The sequence below is a fragment of the Sturnira hondurensis genome, unplaced genomic scaffold (genome assembly GCF_014824575.4).
Source record: "Sturnira hondurensis isolate 20B ecotype Veracruz unplaced genomic scaffold, ASM1482457v3 Scaffold0009372, whole genome shotgun sequence".
Classification (NCBI taxonomy): Eukaryota; Metazoa; Chordata; class Mammalia; order Chiroptera; family Phyllostomidae; genus Sturnira; species Sturnira hondurensis.
The window spans coordinates 468464-495910 of NW_028082003.1; the positions used below are offsets into that span (position 1 = coordinate 468464).

General features: G+C 37.6%; 1 protein-coding gene across 3 annotated transcripts in view; it reads right to left on the reverse strand.

Annotated features, from left to right (window-relative positions):
- Positions 1 to 27447, reverse strand: part of VPS35L (VPS35 endosomal protein sorting factor like) — a 168678-nt gene that overhangs the window by 80091 nt on the left and 61140 nt on the right. For all 3 annotated transcript variants that reach the window (XM_037057109.1, XM_037057108.1, XM_037057107.1), the window contains exons 10-14: positions 25556 to 25652; positions 24745 to 24792; positions 23225 to 23318; positions 18905 to 18982; positions 17647 to 17769 (exon numbers count right to left, since the gene is read on the reverse strand). In XM_037057109.1, coding sequence (XP_036913004.1) covers positions 17647 to 17769; positions 18905 to 18982; positions 23225 to 23318; positions 24745 to 24792; positions 25556 to 25652 — 440 coding nt within the window. The remainder of the gene's footprint in view (positions 1 to 17646; positions 17770 to 18904; positions 18983 to 23224; positions 23319 to 24744; positions 24793 to 25555; positions 25653 to 27447) is intronic.

Genomic DNA, 27447 nt, shown 5'->3' on the forward strand with positions numbered 1-27447 from the left:
CTCTGTCTCTTCTGCCACATGTGGACACAGCAAAAAGATAGCTATCTATGAAGTAGGATGTGGGCCCTAACCAAACACTGACAACATCTTGATCTTACATTTCTCAACCTTCCAAAACTGTGAAATGTAAATGTGTTGTTTATAAGTCACCCAGTTTGTAGTATTTTGTTACTGCAGCCCAAACAGACTAGGCAAAAAATACAGGTACAAACCAATCTCGGTGATCTCATTCCCCCACCATTGGTAGATTTATTAGACATCGACACATAACCCATTTCTAGCTGCTGTGACAGGGGCTTTAAGGAAAGATTTCCTTGTTCTTAAATAGAAAACCAAAGAACTAGAGACTCCCATCTTTCTGCCTCTGGATGCAGCCATGTCTGGACATGATGCCTGAAATGGCTGCAGTGACTTTGCTGCTATCTAGGAACAGCAGAGCAGAGAGATGGACAGAACAGGGCTGACCTAGGGCCTGCACTTCTTATTCAAGAGAACACATTGAATTATTTTTGTACAGCCAGTTAGGTGGTTGTTCCTTGAAGACACAAGCACCTTGGCTGATGATAAAACTGCAGATGATAGAATTGCTGATGTCACAAATGGTTTCCCTAGCTCACTCATGGAGTATTTATATTTGAAAAGTCATACTTGACGATCATTATCAAGGTGGTTCCTGTAAAAGACTGAGAAAGAGATACTGTGTATAATTATCACATTAATACTCCCCAACACACACAAATAAAATAATCAGTCATGGAACAAGTTTAATGTACCAGCTACTATTGTAGGCACTGGGGACAGGGCAGTAAGTAAATCAGACAGAAACCCGTGCCCTCATGTGGCTTGTTCTCTTATACCCATGCATGTACGTGGGAGTGCACAAACATGCACACACACATAAAACATGCATAAATGAATAAGATGTCTTCAGCACCTCTAAAAAGATGAACTAGGGCAGATGCCAACATATGGACAAAATATCATGGCCATTAAGACAAACAAATATTTAAAATATTCTTTTTTTTACAAGAGATAACCACATTAAAAACACTGTATATCCAAGAATTTAACTTAAAAAAAAAAGGCTTTGTCATATAGGAATACTTGTAAGAGTCCAGGGAGCCAAATATGGATCTCAGGCAGGTCTCTTAGAGATTACTAATTTTTTTCTGAAAAGTAATGGGATTGATTATCTTCGGCAAAAACAAGGTAAACTATAGTTCAAACCAGACTGAGATCGAAACAAGCCTTTTTGACTGAGAGAATCCACTGAAAAACTTGCAACTCAGCACACTAGTTTGCAGATGCACAGCAGAACTAGAAGATTCATTAGGCTCCTACATGTCCTTTATTTGTATATTTAATTTTTTAAAATACAAAAATAAAAAATGCTTATAGACAAAAGCTCAAATAATATTGCTGTGCATCAAGTACAATGTGAATACCCTCCCTCCCAGCTCCTACTTCCTAGGGGTCACCAATGTTAACATTGTGGTATTTATCTTTCTGAACCTGTGTCTATACCCTGTGAATATATAGCTTTTGTTGTAAAAACGTGACAATTTACATTGTTATTTTACAAAAATGGATAGTGATACATACTGGGCTGCAGCTTACCTTTTTTACTCAAGAATCTAGCATACGCCTTGCTCCTCCCATGTTAGTACACACAAATCTACCTCATTATATTTAATGACTGAAGAATCCACATCGATAATATAACACAGCTCTTTAAGTTGCTGCTAAAGGATATATTTTTAAAGCTTTTTATTTTGAACCATTTATAGACTCATAAGAAATTGCACAAGTATCAGAGAGGTCATGGGTACTATTAGCCAGCTTCCCCCAAAGGTGATAGCTTTAATGATATAGTGTATTAATAAAGCTAGGAAATTGGCATTGCTATAATACAATTAACTAGACTATTTCAGCAGAATTTACATTCACTCATTATAGTGAAAGAAAAGACACTGCCTTTCTGACATTTCATTCATATGGATTCATATTTAACTACTGAATTTTATGCCCTGGCTAGTATGGCTCAGTGGATTGAGTGTTGGCTAACCAAAGGGTCACTGGTTCAATCCCAGTAAGGGCAGGCCCAGTCCATAGTAGGGGGGCACAAATGGCCCCCATACACTAATGTTTCTCTCCCTTTCTTTCTCCCTCACTTCCCTTCATTCTAAAAATAAATGAAGTCCTTAAAAAAAGTTAAAGAAAAAACTCAAAATACTTAAAAAAATATTTAACTATTGAATTTTAAAGATTATCTTCAGATGAGGGTTATATACCTATTTCAAAAGTAGAGGTAAAGAAAAAATAAATTGGGGCAGCACTGCATTTCTGTTTTCTAAACCAAGATTAACTCATATGCAGCCCAGACTGCTCACATTTTTGTACTTCTGCTTTTATTAAAAAACCTTCCAACTAGTGTTTATAAATCCTGTTTAATGGAAATTAGTATTAAATAACATGCACAACATCTTTTTATTCTTATTTTTATAAATAAAGCAGAAATGTACAGGGGGGGGAATCATGAACTAATCTTAAAGTTAATACTCCTCCCAATTCAGTTAATATTGCACAAGTCTCAAAAGAATAAAAATACTTCAATGTGAATAAAAAGAAATTATATACCCCAGGTATTAAAAGAAATTTTTAACTTTATTTCTCTTTGTCTGGAGACTTTTTCCTAATTTGAAAAAGCACACTTGTGGGACATCTGGTCAGGATGGCTAAGTAGGAAACTATGCTCAGCTCCTCCCATGATCACACCAAGTTACTACTAAATTATACAACAACCATCACTGAGAAGCACCCGAAGACCAGCTGGACAGAATTTTTAAAACTATAAGGATATAAAGAAGAAGCCACATTAAGATTGTTAGGAAGGGCAGAGCCACAGAACAGGCAAGTCCCACACCCACAGTGAGGTGATAAGAATAGGGAGGGATTTCTTGGCTGCAGAAGTCTCCCCTGAAGAGTAACAGGATCCATCCCCACACCAATGTCCCCAGCCCAAAGCACCAGTACTGGGAAGAAGAGTCCCCAAATCTGGCTAAGACAACCAGTCATGTTAATACAAGAAAAACAAAGGGTTGCGGAAAACTAAGACATGCACTCTTGATAGGGGACTAAAGACTTGGAAAATTTTAGCTTAAGGTAAAAAGTTATAAGTCTAGCAGTAATGTGTATGTTAAAGCTTTGTTTCAGAAACTACAGATAAGGCCCATCTTGGCTCCTGGGAAACAGCCAACCTCCTGGGGCACTGGCTAGAGATTACCACCTGGGGACAAATTGGAGGCATCCAGGTCTTTTGTCTTCTAGGGGAGCAGACGACCACTCCCACCTTGGGAACAGCTAACTGCCAAGGACAGAAGTGTTGCAGCTTCTGAATCCCAAAGCCCTACCGCACCTTGTTTGTCCTCCCTCACCCCCCCTTATAAAAGGTCTGGCCTGGAAAGAGATGAGAAGATGGATCATTAGGGTATGAATCCGCCATCTTCTCTGATCACCAACCATCTAAATAAAGAGCCCATAAAAGATTCAATCCCTGTCATTGCTTATTGGATTTGGTAGTGACAGGCAGTCCGAACACGTGTCTTTTCCAGTTACACTCTTACTGGGCCATCACACAAACTCATACACTCTAAGCTCCAGGGCATGGACACCAGCTCAAAAGGCACATAGGACATATGGAGAAGAACAAAATTGACTAAGTTCAGGGGGAGGGCAGTAGGGGCAAAGTTGGGGCGACTCTGTCTGGGGATAAAAGCACTTGAAAACACCACTGTTCCTTTGTTCAGCTGTACTTTCACCTAGCCAGTCTGGCACAGACAAGAGCTAAATCTCTGTTAACACCCTTCACCCCACTCTGATGATTCCCTAAGATCCAACCCCCCAACTAGCTCATCTGGCCAGCTTGTGGAGTCAGCCCCCACCTAACAGCATTTCTGCTGTAGTCTCAGCCATCCCTCACAGCCAGTCAACTTGAGGATCAACCACACCCACAGATATGCCAACAGCAATTGAGGCCCAAGTACAAAGGGAGGGTGGAAACAAACCACAAAAGGGACATCCCTGGAACACCCAGCTCAGGTGATCAGGGAGACTGTGACACTAGATACCTTCTCACAGGGCACCTTCTAATGTACAAAAGGCCACCGTACTAAGACAGACTGGGAGACACAAAAGCCCTACCCACTACGTACAAACAGAAGGAGACGGCCAAAATAAGGAGACAAAAAAATGTCCCAAATGACAAAAGAAGGACAAAACTCTAGAAAAATAATTAAACAAAATGGAGACAAGCAATCTACCATACACAAAGTTCAAAGCACTGATTACAAGGATGCCAATGAATTTAGGGGAAGAACAGATGGACTCAGTGAGAATTTCACAAAGAGCAAGAAGCTATAAAAAAGGAAATAGAAATCATAAAAAAGCCAAAAATAAAGAATACAATAACTGAAATGAAAAAAAAAATACACTTGAGAAAATCAATAACAAATTACATGAAGCAGAGCATCAAATCAGTGGCCTAAAAGACAAGACAGTAGAAAATACCCAATCAGAACAGTAAGAAGAAAAAAGAAAAACATATTCAGGATTGTTTTAAGGGACTTCTTAGACAATATCAAGGATATTAACATTCATAACATAAGGGTACCAGAAGTAGAAGAGAGAGCAAACAAGGAATTGAAAACCTATTTCAAGAAATAATGACTACTTTCCTAAACCTTGCAAAGAAAACAAACATACAAGCCTAGGAAGAGTAGAGAGCCCCACACAAGATGAACCCAAAGAAGCCAATACTATCACACATAATAATTAAAATGTCAAAGGTTAAAGACAAAGAGAGAACCTCAAAAGCATCAAGAGAAAAGCAGTTAGTTGCTTATAAGAGAGGTCAAATAAAACTGCCAGCTGATTTCTCAACAGGTGCTTTGCAGACCAGAAGGGATAGGCACAAAAACATTCAAAGCGATGAAAAGGAAAGAACTACAACCAAGATATTCTAACCAGAAAGGCTATTATTTAGAACTGAGGAGAGATAAAGAGCACCCTAGACAAGGTAAAGCTAAAGAGGAAAGAGGCTCATTATCATTAATCCAGTAAGACAAGAGATGTTAAAGGCATTTCTTTAAGTAGAAAAGAACAGATGAAAGATAAAAACAAGGCAAGGGTACACCCACCAGGCCAACTAAGGAGGGGTTGGGCATGATTTGCTGTCACTCAGTGTACCTCACAGACTGATCAAAGGGTTGCAAAATGAGGTGGATTATCAGTGCCAGCCTGGTGCAAACGTGCAGAGTAGACACTGAGGGCCACACAGTGCTCTGAGGGTGTGGGCTAGAAACTGGGCACCTGTGATTACGGTAGTCCAGACTGAGCCCCTATCCATGTGGAACCATAAGAAAGAAAGAAAAAAAACAAAACAAAACAACTGACCCAAACCCCCTCTGCCTGCATGTTTCAGGAAACCTGCAAAATCTGCCTGGCAGGTTTAAAATCAGCAGGAAGCCTTTCTTTTTCTTTCCAGGGTAAAAGTAAGTACTGAAGCTGTGAGAAAACCAGAGGCTGATCCAGAAAGAAGTTAGAAGGAGAACAACAACAGCTAAGATAAATCCACTTTCATATCCATTAAAACTTACATTTTAAAATAAATTTTAGTTATTTCCATTTATTTAGATTTTTTCTTTTGATTGTTTTTATTGTTTCATTTTTTTATTCACCCTTTCATACTGCATTTTGATTTTTTCTTTAAATTCACTCATATTCCAAATGATACACTACTCTTGGTCTTTTACTTTTTATTCTTTTATTAAGATTATATATTTCTAACCATACTATTGTTATACAAAGTCCCACATAGCACCCTTCCCAAGTATTAATCAATTTCACCATCTTCCTGAGCTTTATTACTGTCGTGGTAAACTGTATTTTCTCTCACACTATGCCAAATTTCTATCCCTTACTATCACTATCTCCTCCACCTAATCTCGCATAAGCACTCTCCTTTCTTAAAGTCACTTCACATTTTCCCCTTTTAATAAGAAACTTATTTCCTTTTCACCTTTTACAAACAGTAGCTAATTGTGTGAAACATCATGGTTATTGCTGCACTTCTACAAAGGAATTCCTATTTCTTCACTACTTATTTCTACTTTAAATCCCATAAAATACTCTCCTGCTGTCTTTCCATTTTACCTTCCCCCTGCCCCTGACAAGTGGAGTGGGAAATCTTATTTCATTGACTTCTGTCCCCCTTTTTTCCCCTTTCTCCCATATTTCAACTGGAACTTCACTCCTTACTCTTATTAGTTTACTTCTCCCATCCTCTCAAAATCATTTTTCTTTACTGTAGACATCTCATATTCACTTCTGCTTTTTTACAATATTCTTATTCAACTGTCGCTACTATCTTCATTCAGCTTTATTAAACTTCACTCAGCTGTCACTACTATCGACTCTGCTGTGACTTTTCTGCAATTTTGCTTCCACTGGGGTCCAGTACCTTATGAAGATAGCTGGAAAAACAGAGCATTTAAAATTGCAGAAACAAACAAAAAGAGTCACTTAAAGGGGGAGACAAAGAAAAAAACCTGCAACTGAAAGGAATGGGAAATTTACCAGTTAAAGAGCAAAATGAAATGGAGGCAAGCAAACTATCAGACATAAAGTCAAAATATGGTTATAAGGGATGCTCAAGGAAATCAGTGACAACTACGAGGAACTGACTGGGAATTATAGCAGTATGAAAAAGGAAATAGAAACTATAAACAAGAACCAGGAGGAAATGAAGAATACAATATTTGAAATAACAAGTACACCAGACGGAATTAGAACCAGGCTGGATGAAGCACAAGGCCAAATTTGTGAGCTGGAAGACAAGAAATACTCAGGTAGAGCAGCTGAACAAAAAAAGATTTAAAAATATGAGGATAGCTAAAGGGAACTGAAGGACATGAAACACCGCAACATTCAAATCATAGAAATACAGAGGGAGAAGAAAAGTAGCAAGGGATGGAAAATACGTTTGAAAATATAGTGACAGAAACCTTCCCTAACCTGGAGAGGGGAAAGCCATGCAAGTTCAGAAAGCACACAGGGTCCCATTCAAGATAAACCAAAATAGGCCTACTCCAAGAAACACCATAATTAAAATGCCAAGCTTTCAACACAAAGAGGATATCTTAAAGGCATTGAAGGAGAAACATGAAGTGACATACACGGGAGCCCCAATGGCTACAGGCTGATTTCTCAAAAGAAACACTACAAGCCAGAAGGGAATGGTGACAAACATTCTAGGTAATGAAAACCAAGGCTACTTTACCCAGCAAGGTTCTCAATTAAAATGGAAGGTGAAATAAGTAGTTTCCCAGAAAAAAAAAAAAAAGGCTAAAAAGAATACACATCTTCCAAAAGATAACTGCAAGAAATGCTAAAGAGACTGCTTTAAAAAGAGGAAGAAAAAGAGTGAGAGCTAGAGGAACATAGGTACAAAGGGAGGAAAATGAGTAAGTACCTATCAATAATAACCTTAAATGTAAATAGATTAAATGCTCCAATCAAAAGACATAGGGTGACTCAATGAATAAGAAAACAAAACCCGAACATATGCTGCCTATAAGAGAACCACCTCAGAACAGAAGACCTACACAGACTAAAAGTGAAGGGTTGGAAAAAATACTCCAAGCAAATGGACAGAGAGAAAAAGCTGGGGTAGCAACACTTATTATCAGAGAAAATAGACTTCAAAACAAGGGCCATAAAAAGAGACCCAGAAGGACACTTTATAATACTCATGGGAAGGATGCATCAAGGAGACATAAACATTATAAACATATATCCACCCATCATAGGAACACCCAAATAATGAAAATCTTGGAGCACTTCAAGAAAGATATCGACAACAACTGGATTGTAAAACCCCACTATGACAAATGCATAGATCTTCCAAACAAAGTATCAACATGGATACCAAGGCACTGAACAATGCCCTCAATCAAATGGACTAATCTCAAAGAAGCAAAATACACATTCTTTTCAAATGTACATGGAACATTTTCAAAGACAGATTGCATGACAGAACTAAAAACAAACCTCAAAAATTCAAGAAAACTGGAATTATATGAAGCATTTTTGCAACGACAAAGACCTGAAACTAGAAACCAACCTCAAGGAAAAAACCCCAAAACCTTCAAATTCATTGAGTTTGAACAGCATGCTATTAAACAATCACTAGGTTAATAAACAAGATTAAGGAATCAAAACATTTCTGGAAACAAATGAAAATGAAAACACAACAGATCAAAACTTATGGGCTACAGCAAAGGCTGAACTTCCCTGAGAGGGAAGTTCATAGTGATACAGGGCTACCTAAAAGAGACAGAAACGTTTTAATAAATGACCTAACCCTACTTCTACAAGAACTGGAGAAACAACAACAAACAAAGCCCAGAGTGAGTTGAAGAAAGGAAATAACCAAGATTAGAGCGGAATTAAATTACAGAGACTAAAACAATAATCCAAAATATCAATAAATCCAGGACCTGTTTCTTTGAAAAGATAAACAATATCAAAAAACCTTTAAGCAGATTCATCAAGAAAAAAAGGAGTCAGGAGCCAAATAAATAAAATCTGAAGTGAGGGATTAAAACTGATACCACAGAAATACAAAGGAATGTAAGGAATTACTATGAACAACTATATGCCAAAATTTTGAATATATGGGTGAACACGTGGGTAAAATGGACAAATTTCTGGAAAAATATATGCATCCAAAACTGAATCAAGAAGCAGAAAGCCTGAATACACTGATAGTAGCTAGCGAAATTTAAGCAGTAATCAAAGAACTCTCATCATACATAAGCCCTGGACTGTATGGTTTCACAGGGGAATTTTACAAACCATTTAAGGAATGGCTAACCCCTATCCTTTTTAGACTATTACTGCAAAAAATCCAAGAAGAGGAAAGATTCACAAAGTCTTTTAATGAGGACAGCCTAATCCTGAAACCAGATAGGAACATGACAAAGAACGAAAACTAAAGGCCAATATTGCTGATGAACACAGACCCTAAAATCCACAACATAAGATTGTCAAACCACATCCACCAATATAAAAAATAGTTATATACCATGATCAAGTGGGATTCTTCCCAGGGATGCAAGGATGGTATAATATGCACAAATCAATAAATGTAATACCTCATATAAACGAAATGAACAACAAAAAATCACATGATAATATCAAAATATGCAGAAAAAGCACTTGATAAGGTACAGTACCAATTTATTATTTAAAAAAACAAAACAAAACTCTGCCTTGGCTGGTGTAGCTCAGTGGATTGAGCGCGAGCCTGAAACCTAAGGGGTCGCGGTTCGATTCCCAGTCTGGGCACATGCCTGGGTTGCAGGCCAGTTTTCAGTGGCAGACACACAACAGGCAACCATACATTGATATTTCTCTCCCTCTCTCCTTCCCTTCCCCTCTAAAGATAAATGAATAAAATCTTTACAAAAAAGAAAAAAAAAACTCAGCAAAGAGGAGTACAGGGAGCATACCTCAACATAATAAAGGTCACATATGAGAAACACAGAGCCAATATCATACTCAATGAGCAAAAACTAAAAGCTTTCCCACTAAGATCAGAAACAGGACAAGGGTGTCCCTTTCACCACTTCTATTCAACATAGTATTGGAAGTCCTAGCCACAGCACTCAGGCAAGAAAAGGAAATAAAAGGCATCCAAATTGGAAAGGAGGAAACAAAACTGTCACTGTTTGCAGATGACATGATAATGTACATAGAAAATCCTATAGACTCCACCCAAAACTGCTCGACCTAATAAATGAATTTGGCAAAACAGTGGGATACAAAGTCAATATCCAAAAATCAAAGGCATTTTTGTATACTGACAATAAAAGAGCAGAAGCAGAAATCAAGAAAAAATCCCATTCGATATAGCAAAAACAAAAATAAAATACCTAGGAATAAACCTAACCAAGGATGTAAAACACCTATACTCAGAAAACCACACAACACTGAAGAAAGAAATCAAGGAGGACACAAACAAATGGAAACATATACCGTGTTCATGGATTGGAAGAATTAACATCATCAAAATGTCTATACTACCCAAAGTAATTTATAGATTCAATTCAATCCCTACTAAAATACCAATTACATATTTCAAAGACAGAAGATTTCAAAAATTTATATGGAACCATAAATGACCTTGAATAGCTGCAGCAGTTGTGAAAGGAGGGGGAACAATACATAACATCAAACTATATTACCAGTCCAATGTAGTCAAAACAGTCTGGTGCGCCACACATACATACCAATGGAACATAACACAAAGCCCAGAAATAAATTCATGTCCCTATGGTCAATATTTGTCAAAGGTCACAGAAGCATAAAATAGAGTTAAAAATAGGCTCTTCAACAAAAGGTTTTGGGAGATATGGACAGCTACATGCAAAAGATTAAACTCGCCCTTGCTGGTGTAGCTCAGTGGATCGAGCGCGGGCCTATGAAACAAAGGATCGCAGTTCGATTCTCAGTAAGGGCACATGCCTGGGTTGCAGGCCAGTTCCCAGTGGGGGACACATGAGAGGCAACCACACATTGATATTTCTCTCCCTCTCTCCTTCCCTTCCCATCTCTCTGAAAATAAATAAATTTTTAAAAATATTAAAAAAAAACACAGAAGATTAAACTCAATCACCAACTTACCTAGTACCCAAGAATAAAATCAAGACGGATGAAAGACTTAAATAACTAAAGTCACAACACCATAGAAATTCTAGAGGAGAACATAGACAGGAAAATTTTAGATATTCCACACGGCATTATTTTCACCAGTATGTCCCCTAGAACAATGGATATAAAGTAAAGAATAAACAAATGAGACTTCATCAAAATAAAAAGAATCTGCACAGCTAAAGAAAACATCAGCAAAATGAAAAGGTAAACAACCATATGGGAAAACATATTTGCCAATGATACCTCGGAAACGGGTTTGATGTCCAAAATAAATAAAGAACTCACAGGACTCCACGCCAGAAAGAGAAACAGCCAAGTTAAAAATGGGCAAAGGACTTGAACAGCCACTTCTCCAAGGAGGACATATAGAGGGACAAGAGACATATGAGAAAATGCTCAGCATCACTAGCCATCAGACAGATACAAATTAAAACCTCAATGAGACTTCCAGCCAAGATGGAGGCATAGGTATATACACTGTGCCTCCTCGCACAACCAAAAAAAGGACAAATTTAAAAACAAAAACATCATAACTGACAGAAAATTGAACTGCATGGAAGTCTGACAACCAAGGAGTTAAAGAAGAAACGTTCACTCACACTGGTAGGAGAAGTGGAGACAGGCAGCTAGGGTGGAGAGGACTCACAGCAAGGCAGCAGGCTAGAGAACCAGGGCGGGAGAGGCAGAGGCTGGGGGACTGGGTGGTGAGGCAACTGGGGTGTACGACAGACTGAGCAACCCAGGATTCCAGCCTGGGTAAATAAAGCCTCAAAACCTCTGGCAGTAAAAACCTGTTGGACCCTAGGAAGCACACACCAAATCAAATAATAATTATATTTCCCAAGATCAAAGATAAGGACAGAATCTTAAAAGCAGCAAGAGAAAAGGAGACATTGACCTACATAGGAGCCCCCATAAAACTTTCAGCTGATTTCTCAAAAGAAACCTTACAGGCAAGAAGGGGCTGAAAAGAAGTAATCCAAGATTACTCTATCCAGCAAAACTTTCATGTAAAGTGGAAGGGCAGATAAAGTGCTTCCCAAATAAGGTCAAGTTAAAGGAGTTCATCATCACAAAGCCCTTATTATATGAAATGTTAAAGGCACTAAGATGTCTCAGAAAAAGAAGATGATTAAAAATATGAACAGTAAAATGACAACAAACTCACAATTATCAACAACTGAACCTAAAAATTAACAAAAACAAAAGTAAACTAAGCAAACAACAAAAACAGGAACAGAATCACAGAAATGGAGATCACATGAAGGGTTATCAGTGGGGACAGAGAGGAGACAGAATGGGGGGAAAGGTACAGGGAATAAGAAGCATAAATGGTAGGTACAAAATAGACAGGGGGAGGTTAAGAATCAATAGGAAATAAAGAAACCAAAGAACTTATATATATGACCCATGGACATGAACTAAGGCCAGGGGGAATTCAGGTGGAAGCACAGGTGTGGGGTAGATGGGAATAAAGGAAAGAAAAGAAATGGGAAAACTATAATAGCATAATCAATAAAATATATTTAAAAATAAATATTAAAGCATAAATGTACAAAGGAAAATCTAGAAAATCTATACAACATAGGAATGAATCAAGAGCTAGTAATTTGAAAAGATAAATGAGATCAATAAACCTTTAACCAGACTGATCAAGAAAAAAAGAGGACCCAAGTAAATGAAATCACAAAAGAGAGATGAGAAATAAATGATATCAAAAAATTAAAAGGATTCTAAGAAAGTATTATGAACAACTATATAACAACAGAGTGGACAAACTGGAAGAAATAGATAATTTCCTGGAAACATATAATCTTCCAAAATTAAATCAAGAAGAATCAGAGAATCTGAATGGATAGATTATACCTAGTGAAATTGAAGCAGTGATCAAAAAACTCCCAACAATCACTGAACCAGATGGCTTCACATGTGAATTTTACCAAATATTTCAGTAAAAACTAATACCTCACCTCTCCTTCTAAAACTATTTCAAAAAATTCAAGAGGAGAGAAAGCTCCCAAGCTCATTTTACCAGGCCAGCATTATCTTAATCCCAAAACCAGATAAAGATGTATATGACAGGCCAATTACTATGACGAACAGAGATGCTAAAATCCTCAACAAAATATCAGCAAATCAAATACAGCAACACATAAAAAAGATCATACACCATGATCAAGTGAGATTTATTCTGGCAATGCAAGATACGTCAACATTCAGCAATCAGTACATGTGATAAAGCACATAAACAAAATGAATTGTAACACAATTCTATCAATAGATGCAGTAAAAGCATTTGATAAACCCTAGCATGCATGTATGATAAAAACTCTCAGCAAAGTGAGAATACAGGGAACATACCTAATTGTCAGTATGTTAGTACCTACTGTTAGGTACTGTTAGTACCTAACTGTTAGTACTTAACATACTGTCATTATGACAAACACACTGCCAGCATCATACTCCATGGATAAAAAGTACAAGCATTCCCCTTAAGATTGACACAAGACAAGATGTCCACTTCTACCTCTCTTATCAACTTAGTACTAGAAGACCCAGCCCTAGCAATCAGACAAGAAGAACACATAACAGGCATCCAAATTGGAAAGGAAGAAGTAAAATTATTTTTATTTCCAGATGACATGATACTGTAGAGAACACAAGATTCTGCCAAGAACCCACTAGACTAATAAATAAATTCAGCGAAGTAGCAGGATACAATATTAATATCTAGAAATCAGTTGCATTTTTATATGCCAATAACGAACTAACAGAAAGGGAAGTCAAGAAAACAATCTCATTCACATTTGCTTCAAAAAGAATAAAATATCTAGGAATAAGTCTAACCAAGGATAGGAAAAAACCTGTACTCAGAAAGTTGTAAAACACTAAAAAAAGAAATTGAAGAAGATACAAGTGGAATCACAAACCATATTCATGAATAGGAAAAATTAACATCATTAAAATGTCCATACTACCCAAAGAAATCTATAGATCAATGCATTTCTTATCAATATTCCAATGTTGTATTTCACAGAACTAGAACAAATATTTCAAAAATTTACATGGAATCACAAAATGTCCTACATAGCAACAGTGATCCTGAGAAAGTAGAACAAAGTTGGTAGAATCACACTACCTAATAGGAAACTATACTTATAGTAATAGTAATCAAAATAACATGGCACTGGCAAAAAAGCTGCCACATAGGTCAATGGAACAGACTAGAGAGCCCAAGAAAAAACTCACACCTTTTTAGTCAATTAGTATTTATTTGACAGAAGAAGCAAGCACATATAATGGGCTAGAAATAGTTTATTCAATAAATGGTACTGGGAAAACGGGACAGGTATGTACAGGAAAATGAAACTAGACCACCTTCTTATACCACACATAAAAATAAATCCAAAATGGATTAAAGACTTAAATATTAGACCCAAACCTTTAAAAATCCTAGAAGAAAAAATCAGCAGTAAAGTCTCAGATACTGCTCAGACCAGTAATTTGTCTGATATATCTCCCCAGGCAAATGAAAAAAAGAAAAAATAAACAAATGGGACTTGATTAAACTAATAAGTTTTTAGACAGCAAAGGAGACCATCAACAAAATAAAGAGACAAGCCACAGAATGACAGGACATATTGGACAATACATCTCATATGGGGTTAGTATCCAAAATTTATAAAGAATTTAGAAAACTCAATAGCAAAAAAAAAACCAAATAACCCAATTAAAAAATGGGCAAAGGATATGAATAGACACTTCTGGCAAAGAGGACAAAGAGTTGGCAAACAGACATATGAAAAGATGTTCAATGTCACAAATCATCAGAGAAAGGCAAATGAAAACCACAATGAGGTATCACCTCACACCCGTCAGAATGGCTATCATCAAAAATCAATAAACAAGTGCTGATGAGGATGTGGAGAAAAGGGAACTCTTTTGCATTGTTGGTCGGAATGCAGACTGGTGGAGCCACCGTGGAAATCAGTATGGAGATACCTCAAAAAAAAACTAAGGGGTCTGCCTTTTGATGCATATATCCCACTGCTGTGAATATATCCAAAGAAACCCAAAACACAAATTCAAAAGAATGTAATCACCCCATGTTCACTGCAGCATTACTTATACTTGCCAAGATATGTAAGCAGCCCAAATGTCCATTAGTACATGATTGGATAAGACAAATATGGGACATTTACCCAATGGAATATTACTTGGCCCTAAAACAAAAGAAAATGTTTCCCTTTGTGACAACATGGATGGACCTGGACAACATTATACTAGGTGAAATAAGTCATCAGAGAAGGACAAATACCATACAATTTGACTATATGTGGAATCTAATGATCAAACTGAAGTAACAAGAAAAATAGAGACAGACCCATAGACAGAGAATAGGATGGCAGCTATTGTGACAGGCAGGGCGGTTAGAGGGATGGGCAGTTAAGGGATAGAGCAGAAAGGAAAAAGGACTCATGGACATGTACAACAGTGTGGTGATTGCAGGGGGGAAGTAAAATGGTAACAGAAGAAATAAAAACAACTTGTAAAAAGAAAATTGAAAAACACACAAAGAATGTGAAGTTTAAATAAGATGTTACTAAACAATAAATGTGTTAACAAGAGCAAGGAGGATATCAAAATATACCCAGAGACAGAAATGAAAACACAATAGCCCATAATCTATGGCACAGAGACAAAGCAATTCTAGGATGGAAATTCATAGTAATACAGCTACCTCAAGAAACAAGAAAAATCTCAAATAAACAATCTAAATTTATACCTAAACGAACCAGAAAAAGAAGAATAAGCAAAGCCCAAAGTGAGTATAGAAGGAAGAAAATAACAGATCAGAGTGTAAATCAATGATCTGGAGTCTAAAAAAAAATAATAGAAAAGGTCAATGAAATTAAGAGCTGGTCTTTGAAAAGTTAAACAAAATTGATAAACCTTTAGCCTGACTCATCAAAAAAAAAAAGAGAAGAGGGACCAAATAAACAAAATCAGAAATAAAATAGGGGACAAAATGACACCAAAAAATACAAAGGAATATCAAGAAATACTACAAAAAATTATATGGCAACAAACTGGACATTCTGAGAAAAAGAGATAAATTACTAGAAACATACAGTCTATCAAGAATGAATCAGAAAGAAACAATATCTGAACAGACTGATAACTACTAACAAAACTGAATCAGTAATCAGAGAATCCTAACAAAGAAAAGTCCTGGATCTGATGCCTCCACAAGTGAATTTAACCAGAGCAAAAGAAGGTAATACCTATTGTTCTTAAATTATTCCCAAAATTAAAGAGAAGGGATGGCTCCCAAACTCTGTTTACGAGGCCAGCATTACCCTGATACCAAACCTGCTGAAGACATTACAGAGAAATAAAATTTTAGGCCACTATTCCTGATGAACATGGATGCTAAAATCCTCAACAAAAATGCTAGCAAACCAGATCCTGCAATACATTAAAAAGATCATATACCATGATGAAGTAGGATTTACTCCTAGGATGCAAGGTTGGTTCAATATTCACAAATCAATGAATGTGATACACCCGATAAACAAAATAACAAATACATGCAGAAAAAGCATTTGATAAGTTCTAGCACCCATTTGTGATAAAAACCCTCAGCAAAGTAAGAATAGAGGGAACATACCTCAACATAATGAAGATCATATATGACAAACCCACAACTAATATCATACTAAAATATGAAAAGCTAAAAACGTTTTTCTTAAGATCAGGAACAAGACAAGAATGTCCACTTTCACCTATTCTATTCAATATGTGTAGGATGTGCCTGTTATAGGGAACATAACCTGTTTTTTACTTAATATAATTTTATTTTAATTGTATAAGGGGAGGGAAGCCTACCATCAAACAATAACAAAAAAGCCTTTCTGAACCAGTCTGTGAATTTTTTTTGGGGGGGGAAGGGTATTTGGATTTCAATTTTTATTTGAAATTTCACATATCAGATATTAGTAACTGAAAGCATTTCCCCTTCCTCTCATCTTAATGGTTCTCCTTTCCCCTATATTTCCTCTGTCTGTCCTATATATTACCAAATACTGCAGCCAGATTGACAATACCATATTTTGGAAGTGTGACCTGTTAAAAGACACACATAGCTCTAACTCCTTAGCTGACACAACCTAGCCACTATCAAAGAGCTTTTAGGCATCATACCATCACACAAATTTTTACCACCACCATCCATAATGACATCCATTCTTTGTATTTTGAAATGATTTTTTATAAGACACCTTATGGTGTCTTATGTTCCTATTTAAGTGTCCCAAGAATCAGAGTTTATTATTACTCAGGTGACCTAATTTTAAAAATTACTTCTTATAGTGCAGTAATGATTCCTAGAGCTTTATTTCCCAGGATACCTCTTCCCAGCTTCTGTCATCCTTTGAGATTACTGGTGTTTAAAAGGAAGAATGCCTTATGATATGAACCTTTTACTTTAAATCCGATTTTGCCCTTCATTAAAATAAGGGGGAAAAATAAGTATTCTCATTTTAAATACATCAGTCTACTCATGTGTTTCAGACAATTAGTGGAAAGGTAGGATGGCTCTGCCTGCAATCAAGTATGTGGTACCTCTATGAGCTTCCACATCCACTCCCAGAGCTGTCAAACAAGACAATTAGGAAAAGTGCTCAGTGCTGAACCAGCCACAGTGGTGAGCCCTCTACAACCTGCTGGATGCCACTATGTTGCTATAGCTGTTATGAAAGGGTCCTTTTTAATCTACAGGGCACACTGGTGTAGAGGTCATTACAACACCCAGAAGAGCTCCAGCATTCCTCTTCTAAGGTGAACTTCACACTGAAGCTTTGTGGCAGTTACCTCAGGAGCATGGTAGGAAAGGCACTGGAAGATCCAGTCCATGGCAGGTGAATACAAGGGAAGGTAGGCTGAGAGCTCCACTCCTTGGATCACCAGATGGTTCTGGACTGTATCCCCATGAATCTACAAGAGACAAAATACACACTTAGACAAGGAAAGTCACATTATAAACAAGGAGTATGTAACTCACAGAATGCATACTTATAAGCATTTGCATGGTCCTGATAGAAATTGCTTGGTTTCTCAGGGTTTTGTTTGTTTGTTTTTTTAACTAAAGAAAGCAGCAAAGTTTCCCATGTCACTGAGCTGAGATGTTCTGGAAATATACACTGTGGAAAGAAGTAACCTGATAAAAATGGAGCCAGCAGATGTTAAAATGGAAGTCTGATCAACTGTAGACATTTGTTAACAAATGCATATTAATTATCTCTGCTTGCTTAGTATAAACAACAAATTTTAATTATAACAGATGTTAGTATAATTTTCTAGGGTTTACAATTTTTAAAAGGGTTTATTTATTTATTTTTAGAGAGTGGAAGGGAGGGAGGAAGAGGGAAACATCAGTGTGTGGCTGACTCTCACACACCCCATTAGGGACCTGACCTGCAACCCAAGTATATGTACTAAGTGGGAATTGAAANTTATAAGCATTTGCATGGTCCTGATAGAAACTGCTTGGTTTCTCAGGGTTTTGTTTGTTTGTTTTTTTAACTAAAGAAAGCAGCAAAGTTTCCCATGTCACTGAGCTGAGATGTTCTGGAAATATAGACTGTGGAAAGAAGTAACCTGATAAAAATGGAGATAGCAGATGTTAAAATGGAAGTCTGATCAACTGTAGACACTTGTTAACAAATGCATATTATTATCTCTGCTTGCTTAGTATAAACAACAAATTTTAATTATAACAGATGTTAGTATAATTTTCTAGGGTTTACAATTTTTTGAAAGGGTTTATTTATTTATTTTTAGAGAGTGGAAGGGAGGGAGGAAGAGGGAAACATCAGTGTGTGGCTGACTCTCACACACCCCATTAGGGACCTGACCTGCAACCCAAGTATATGTACTAAGTGGGAATTGAAATAGAAACCTTTTGGTTCACAGGCTGGCACTCAATCCACCGAGCCACACCAGACAGAGCTCTAGGGTTTACACTTTTCAAGAGGTTTAAGGCAGTCTCAACTTGGAAAAGCAACTGAGTTTTGTGAATTGGTGATCATCTAACTGTTATATCAACTGTTCACCTGCACTGTTCTCCTACCTGTTTGAATATAAGAAGGAAGTCAAAAAAGTTCTTATTTAGGCTTTCTTTCAGATGTGGAGCCACTTCCATTCCCACCTGCAGCCAAAAAAGAGAAAGAAGAAATTACCTTGATTATGGAACAGACTGCAAATAATATATACAGTGTGGTGCCATTTCATAAATTGAAAATGTACACACTGATAGATACAGGCATGGAGAAGACCAGAGAGTTCATTTTTATTATTTTTTCTTTACCTATTATCTTATTCAGTAAGTGGACAATTTTCATTTTTAAAAAAAGAAGCTATTTTTAATTTAAAAAGGGGCATTCACAGTAATTATCTTTGTAATTTCCCAAAGGTAATGAATGTATTTTTGAACCAGGAAAACAAATCAATACAGCACTAGGAGGAATGTACTCTCAAGGTTGTATGTACGATGTTCTCTTCCTCTCTGAAAAATGATAAACATACCTGGATAAACAGCTGGGTCTTCACTATTGTATTGTTAAAATATACAGATTCATTCTTTACTAGGCAGGCATGGAAGCAGACAAATTATAATATATTTTAAGAAATTTTACATAAGATAAGCATGAAGCATAACAATGCTATAATCCATTGGTCTTATATTCATTGTTTTAAAAAAAAAAGATTAACGCTTCCTGCTGAAAGAATTTGCTAATCAGAGAGAAGGTGGCTAGAGGCCTTGGACTAGATGGAAAAGTGAAGGTCTGAGCTACAAAGTATCTCAATGTTCCTTAAATTAAGTTCTTCTGATATACCTCAGATACTTGCCAGCTTTCCTGCAAAAACACCTTTGTAAAGAAAGTTACTTTTCTGGCGCATGTTTTTTTCCAACAGGGACAGATTTCTGCCACTCGCCTCCTCCCTACCCAGAAGCCTGAAGATTACAAATAATGATGTTTACTATTATCTTCACAGATGGCTATGGAAAATTCCTTTGAGAACAATTATGAAAGATTCATGGGTTGTTAAATTCCAAGGGCACCTCTATGGTTATTGGGGGTGTTTCCAAATAAGACAGAGATTTAAGAAAAGCACTAACAAGAAATGTTACTACATCCAGTTCTACTATGTTTTGATTCTGTTGTCTTTCATTCCACTCAATCATATCTTAGAAGGGAAATAATTATCTGTTACATGACAACAAAGAAAGGCCCAGTGGACAAGCAGTGGAGATGAGCTGAAAGGATGGTGACTCAGAAGAGTAGTTATTAAACTTTCCTTTAATAAAGTGTCGAGCTCCCTGTACAGCCTGCTCACTAACCACTTTTTTTTTTTGTCTGTCCCTTCCCCTTTAGCCCAATGAGCAGCTCAGAAACCTGCTGGGTCTGAAAGATTTCAAAATCATTGTTCATGATTTTGACCTGCTGCTTTTGTCTGCCTGGCATTCGTTCTCAGTTTTTGTCTGTGGAAAATCAAACTTTTCTCTTGGATCAGGTTTGTGACAGAGTTGGATCCAGTCCACCCTGAGTTCCAGAGATGGGCACATGACCTAGATTGGGTTTGTAAGCATATTTCGTCCTATGGCCACAGTAACTGGTCCATCAATAAACAATATGCCCCAATATACTGTCTTGGGTCACAAGACAGTATATGGCAATTCAGTCAGGAAACTGACTAGAACTACTAGGGAAAGGGGACTCTCATTCTACTGGGGTTCCTACATTGAAATGTAGAAACATTCCTACATGTTCCTACATGTTCCTACATGCACTTTTTGTCAAAAATTTTTAGTAACTACCCAATTAGGAGAATTAATGCACTGCCTAGACTGACTAAATGATTTCAACAGACACAGTATTTCATCACCAATCTCCCTGGGATGGTTCTGCTATCTCACCTTAATGTCATTTTAACATGCAAAAAGCATTATCTTTTCCCTAACTCACATAGTTTTCTTAAAACTTTAAAACCGAACAGGTTTGCAGGGAATAGGTATTTCCCCTCTTTCTGACTTCTCTTTAAAAAACAAAAACATATTCATAAGACATGAAGTAATTCTAAATCTTCATTGCTCTATTATTCAAATAACGTTAAAATAAGTTCAAAGCTTTTGCTACAATTTAGAAGGGGAAAGGCAGCAACGTGAGGATATGTAACCGATAAAGGTATCCTGGCATCTTCCCCAAAGGCTCCAGCAGTGTTCTGTGCACAGTAGGCCCAGCAAACACTGCTTCTAAAGGAACATTTAAGCTTCAATATAGTCCAAAGTTGTGCTATCAGAAACATACCCAATATTCCTCTGTGAAAAATTCACCTCAAGTTTCAAGCAGATGGCAATGCACACACACTTTGGCCTGTTACAAAAGTAGAACAAGTTGCCCTGAAATGGAAGGCATTTTCTTTCTTTCTCATATCAAGAAGCAGAGCTATGAAAGTGTCCTTCACAAGGATGTCTGCTAGTTATTCTGAGGACAATGACTGATTTATGACACTTGAGACTATAACAGGGTACAGCCAAGAGGGGGGACCCCAAATACGGATTTGTAATGGGGTCCAGAACTCAAGGTGTCCAGGAAATATTAGAAAAATGTATAGGATGTCCTCCCCCATACAGGTTTGAGTTGGGGGAAGGGACACATGGAGCAGGGCCATTGAGAGCTGTTTTGCATAGCAACAGCTTTGCAGCTAACCTCTGGGAAGGTCAATTAACATATGCATAACTTTTAACTGATTTCATAGATATGTTAAATACCCATGACCATGCTCTGGGCCAGGGGGATGTGAGTGACTTCCACCCAAGATGTAACTGGGAGGCACCTCCCCCTGATTACAGTGCTTACATGAGAGCTTGGAGAAGACTGGCTCCATGCCACGGGGCCACACCCGCCCAGATTTATGATGGCAGCCCAGTAAAGCTGGAAGGAATGCTGGCAGGCATAAGTGACTGTAGGAGTCATCAGAAACGGGGCTGTAGGGGAAGACTGGTGCAGGGATTTAAACCTAGGCTCCGCAGCCATATTAGGGGAGAACCACGTGGCTTTGGCAGAGTGGAGACCCCATGGCTTTGGGGTGCTCCCTTTTGCCACATGGCTTAGGAAGCAGAAGAGACTTTGCCTGGAAGAAAATGGGTGAAAGGACTCTTGCTGGTGGGCCACGGGAAAGTGCCACATGGCCAGATTAACTAGAGATCATAGCTGCAACACAGCCGATGGTTCCTGGAGTCTGAATCCTGGACTTCTACTTCTTTTCCTGAGATACGGTATCCCAAACTAGGGCAGGGGAGAAGGAAGGACTGTGTGCATCTGTGAGTATTCTAAAGGACTTTAGTACTTTAATGAAGACATTAAGTCACTACTCTAAGTCTGTATAGCCTTTAAATAAATATTTTCTTTCCTTTTCACAAATCTCTGGCATTGAGAGATGTCTTTCCTCTGCCAGCGGGCATAGCGAACCTAGTGGGGGGTCCTTTTGGTAATAGTATATCATACACACTCCTTGGGTCTGTTCTGTAACAAGACTAGAGAACTTCTGTCATATGATGGATGTCAGATCAAATAAGTCAATCAAAGGCTACTGATTCTCACCTCCTGATTTAAAAACATAAATAATTACTAGTGGGGGTACAGGGATATATGTAATTTTGTTCTCAAGAAAGACTAGGGTTCATCAAGACCCGACAAAAAGGGCAATAAGTCCTCTTTAAAGTTGAATGATGCTGATAGGAAAGGCAGAGAGTACTCCCACTGAAAGCTGACAAGAGGCAAAGGCCCCCATATGATTTGAAGAAAAATAACTGTAAAATGGATTGTATTTTTCATAAATGAAAAAAATAATTTTAAGTAGAAACGTCATGGTGCATTAAAGAAAAAAAATGTTCAGTGATTTATCATTTGGACCACCTTGTCCATTAGAGCAGGGCCAAAGATGGGCCTGCAGCCTCCTCAGCCAGGCTCTACACCTGTCCTCATAGGGAGCTCTCCCTGCCAAATAGCCCTCACCAACTCACACTCTGAGTCAGCTCTTGAATATGAGAACAGAAAAGCCAATATAACCATCAAATTCAACACAAAGGAAAAGCATGTTTCAAGTCAATGAAAAGCAACCCATAAGCTCGGAGGCCTCGGGAGGTTCCTTCTCAGCAAGAATGGAGAAACAATTAATTCTGAAAACTAGTTCATTTGTAAAAGGATGACCTTAAATGCCCCCTAATTAGATTTACAGTAAGTAGGTCTAGTTTAAAATTAAGTTTTAAGAGAAAATCCCACAGCTCTAGTCTCTGTGGAAGACCTATATTCTAAAATTAGCAGCTAGTAAAGTCCTTCTTTCAGAAACTTATGTCAGCATTTAATGAGACAGGATACTGACTTACCCTACATAGATAGGCCCTGGCAAACACTGACACCAGTGGGTCTCCAATCCCTCGAATCATGCAAGTTAGGCGGGGCAAACATTCTGAGATCCCCCTGTTAGAAACAAAAGATGGTAGCAGGCAGCATTACATCCTAACTTTGTTTTTAAAACAAAAACAAAGCCAAACTTCGTAAATTTAGGGGACAAAAAAAAATCGAATTTCAGAAACCAACCAAGGTCAAAGTTTCAGTTTTCTAAGGTTATGTAATAAGTCTTTCTCTCATCTACAATTCATTCACTGAATGGTTTTTTTCATTTTACCATTTGTCAGTGCTGTAGTCTAACACTTTTTCTTCTGAGGTCACATTTACTTTACTAATTTAGCAATTTTTGTCCCCCAGTTATTTTCTGTGGATGGGTACCCCCTGATTTCCTCAATATTCTCACCATTATCTACAGGGGTGGGCAAAAGGAGGTTTATAGTTATAATATAAATATAATAATTAATAAACAATAGTACAAAAATAAACTCTGTTTTACATTCTCACAATTATAAACCTCCTTCTGCGAAGCCCCAAATACTCCTTTGGCACTGACTTACTGTCCTGTGCCCCGCCCTTCCCCATCACCCAAAACCTACAACTTCAGGTTGGCATGAGTATCCCCCAACAATGGGGACTGTGCTGTATGTATTTCTCCTGCAACATGGGACTGACTACCTCTGCCTGGGGCATTATGTTTCCCCTAATGCTGAGGTAAAATACGGTGAGGTTTCTTCTGCACCCATGTTTTCCCTACAAACGACCCCAGGCATTCGCAGATCCCAGTCAAACACATTTGATACACTAGATTCTATGGAGCACCTTGAGTCAGTCATGGCATTAAGGAGTTTATTATCTACACGGCTACCCAACAAGACTCAGGGTTTCCTGGCTCTGCAGAAAGAAGCTCTGGTTTCCCCAGGCTCTATAAACTACTCTCAAAACAATGTCTGTAGTGACCCAGGGAAGTCTGGAGGTTCAAGAGCAAAGGCTTTTGTATCTGACATTGTTACCTTCATCACCATCTTAAAAAGCAGCAGTAAAGAGAGTTCAGGCCACTGCCTGCCAGGTTTGGCTCTTAGTGTGGTGTGTGCAGCTCAAAGGACCCTCCAAGACCTCTTCTTAAGATCTCTGGATCTTAAGGAGGAGTCTGAGGTTCAGAGAAGCTAAACATCTTGCTCAAGAGCACATGGTTAACAATGGCAGATCCAGGATTCAAACCCAGCTGAGCTGATCTCCTATAAGCCATTTAATCAACCTCTCCTACCTTGAGTTTATTTAACAGTAAGATGAGGATTAAAATGGTATCTCTACTTCATTAGGTTTTCATGTGGATTAAGTAAGAAAACGAATGGAAAATCTGCTACTAAGTACCTAGCTACTAAGTAACAGCTACTATTATTATTATTACATCACCATTAGTGTGTGTGGGGAGGGGGACAAACTGATTTTTTTGTAAGTGCTATGGTTCTGGACATTTCAGAAGAAAGAGCCTTACGTTTTAGACAGGAACTTGTTACACTTCAGAATGGATGCTTCCACATAACTACAAAAACATTCTGTTAAGAAAAGACATTTTCCAGAAGGTCTGTTCCCTAGGGGGAAAAAGTAAACTTTTTTAAAACATTTTTTAATTGTTTTCAAGTACAGTTTTCTGCCTTTTTCTAAAATACTAAACTCTTCATGAACAGAACTAGGTATGTCTTTAGAAGAGGGAGCCACAATGGCCCTCAACAACCCAGAGAATTAAGTTAGCTAGTGGCTTGTGGTTTCTATATTTGGCTTTCAAGGTTTTATATCTTTTTAAAATATGGAAAATATTACAAGCTGGCTCATGGTTGCATGCTGAAATCCAAAGTAGTTATTGAGCCTTTCCAATCAAGACTTATAGAGAAAAAATGAATTTCAGATAACTAAGATTCAATTTGCATATAAGTCAAATTCTCTGTTCTTCAATATTGGCATTGTGCAGAGAAGCTTGACCCTGTTCCTTTCAAATTCCGGGAACCAGAGAAAACACAGGAACATGAAGCATTTATATTGAAAGAATCCATGTGGGAATTCCTCACTGGAAACAAAGCCTGGTACGTGGCATCATATTTTAAGTAAAAAACTAGAAAAGTGTTAGGATAAAGCAAGAGTCCAAGAGCTTTTCTAGAGTGTGGTTGGCCCTGTATTTCCAGGCTGGCAACTGTAACAGGATCATATTTTCAACAGGAGTTAAGGTCATCCCATTACATGCCTTCTATTAGCAAGCAGTTAACTCTTTTTTTACCTCTTTACAATCCTCAGACAATAAAAAAGGATACAATCTTGGAATGAGTTCCCTGATGGAAGCAATCTTGAAAAACCAATTTAAGCATGTTTCTTTGGCTGTGTCATTTACATTCTCTGGAGAGAAATCTTCTGTAACAAAAATAATACCCATTAGCCTTCCTAATTCTCAGCATCTATTACAACTGCTTGAGTCCTGAGCTAGTAAAATGTAGTAGAACAGAAGAAGGGGTGGGGGTACCTAGTTCTTCCACCCCTTCCTTCCAAATTTTATTATCAGGAAACAATTGACGACAATGAGAGCTTACACAAGGGCCAGGTGTTATTCAGAGTGTTAAATTTAGTCTGCTCACTTAATCCCCACAACAGCACTCTGAAGTATATACTTTTATTATCATCTTTTCCAAGGCACAGAGAAATTTAACAACTTACCCAAGGCACAGAGCAAGCAAATTTAAGAGATAGAATTCAAGTCAGGCAGTCTGGCTGCACAACCTACAGTCTTAGCCGCTGCTCTAATATAATTCTTGGTGTACCCATAAGTAACTACAACAATATTGTTGAGAATTCCAGAATCTTTACAAACCTGCAACTGTAACATAAAATGTGATTGAAATCTGTGTTCTAACTAGCACATGAGCTGGACTTAAAGGTAAATCAAGGCACTCAGGTGAGAAAGCAGCCAATATTGGCTCTTAGATGTAAGTCATTTCTGGGAACGCTGTCAGTTTCTCCCATTATTTGTTCTCTTCCCCTTCAATGATAGACGTCTCCCATTTCTGCTGGGCAAATGGCCATTCTTGTAGCTAGGTATAGCCATGTGACCAAGTTCTGTTCCTAGGATGTCAACACAAGTATAATTTCTAGGAAATAGCTTTAAAACAAGAGACGTGACCTTCTTCACTCTTTTTTCCCTCCTGCTGGCTGGAATGAGGTGTGAAGGCTGGAACCTCCATAACCATCTTGAATCATGAGAGCAACAAGAGAGAATCAGGATCCCTGGCACCATGAACTAATCGTCCCACCAGCACCAACCTTTTCCATTGTTATTTTGAGCTTTCTGGCACTGTCACCCAAGCCTAATATTGAAATACATCTTAATAAGGAATGGAAGTACAGAAAAATGAAAAAACAAAACAAAATAAAAATAGAACTCATCAACACCAAGGCCATTTTATTGAACTCTAGAATGGAAATGACTTCTTCTCTATGATTTCTATACAGATCAGAGCCTGACTACACCACTGGCTGTGCTTTATACTTTTAGGATTCAATCAGAAAGGAAAAAGGTTAATTATTTTAGAATATAGCAAATGAGTGTTGGCTTCTTGGCTCTCATTTTGTTCAGGGAGTCAGTTTTTGCCCCTGATTCTGCTTTACACTACAATAAGGTGATCGAAACTCCTATGGAATCAGCAAAAGATAAACCTCCAGGTACTTCACCAACAGAGAACAGTCACTAATACAACTGCTGATATTTTGGAATTACAATCTCAAGCATTAACCTATTTTTGGATATTCTCACATGTGTCATTCATTACCAAATAATTTTTACATTTTCAGAGGGAAAGGGAATTACCATCTTCCCTTTCTTGGCTTAAACCTGTGCAGTTAACAGTTTTTCAAGTTCCAAGAGATCCAGACAAGAAAATATAAAAAAAAAGTTCTGAAATTCATTTGCCAATGTCATGTAGAAAATTGAGAGGTGGGATTGATTTCCCTTCACATGACTGAATCATGTGACTTGAACCCCAAAGTGAAAATAAGTCTCTGAGGTCTTCTAATAAAATCCCTTCCAGTTGTAGGAAAGGAGATTCAGTGAAGGGTGTTCATACTGACTACAAGCTATATAATAATCAACATTATCAGCTCAAGAAAAAATTTAGGTAAAGTTTTATGTTATCTAAGACTTTAAAATACTACAGCC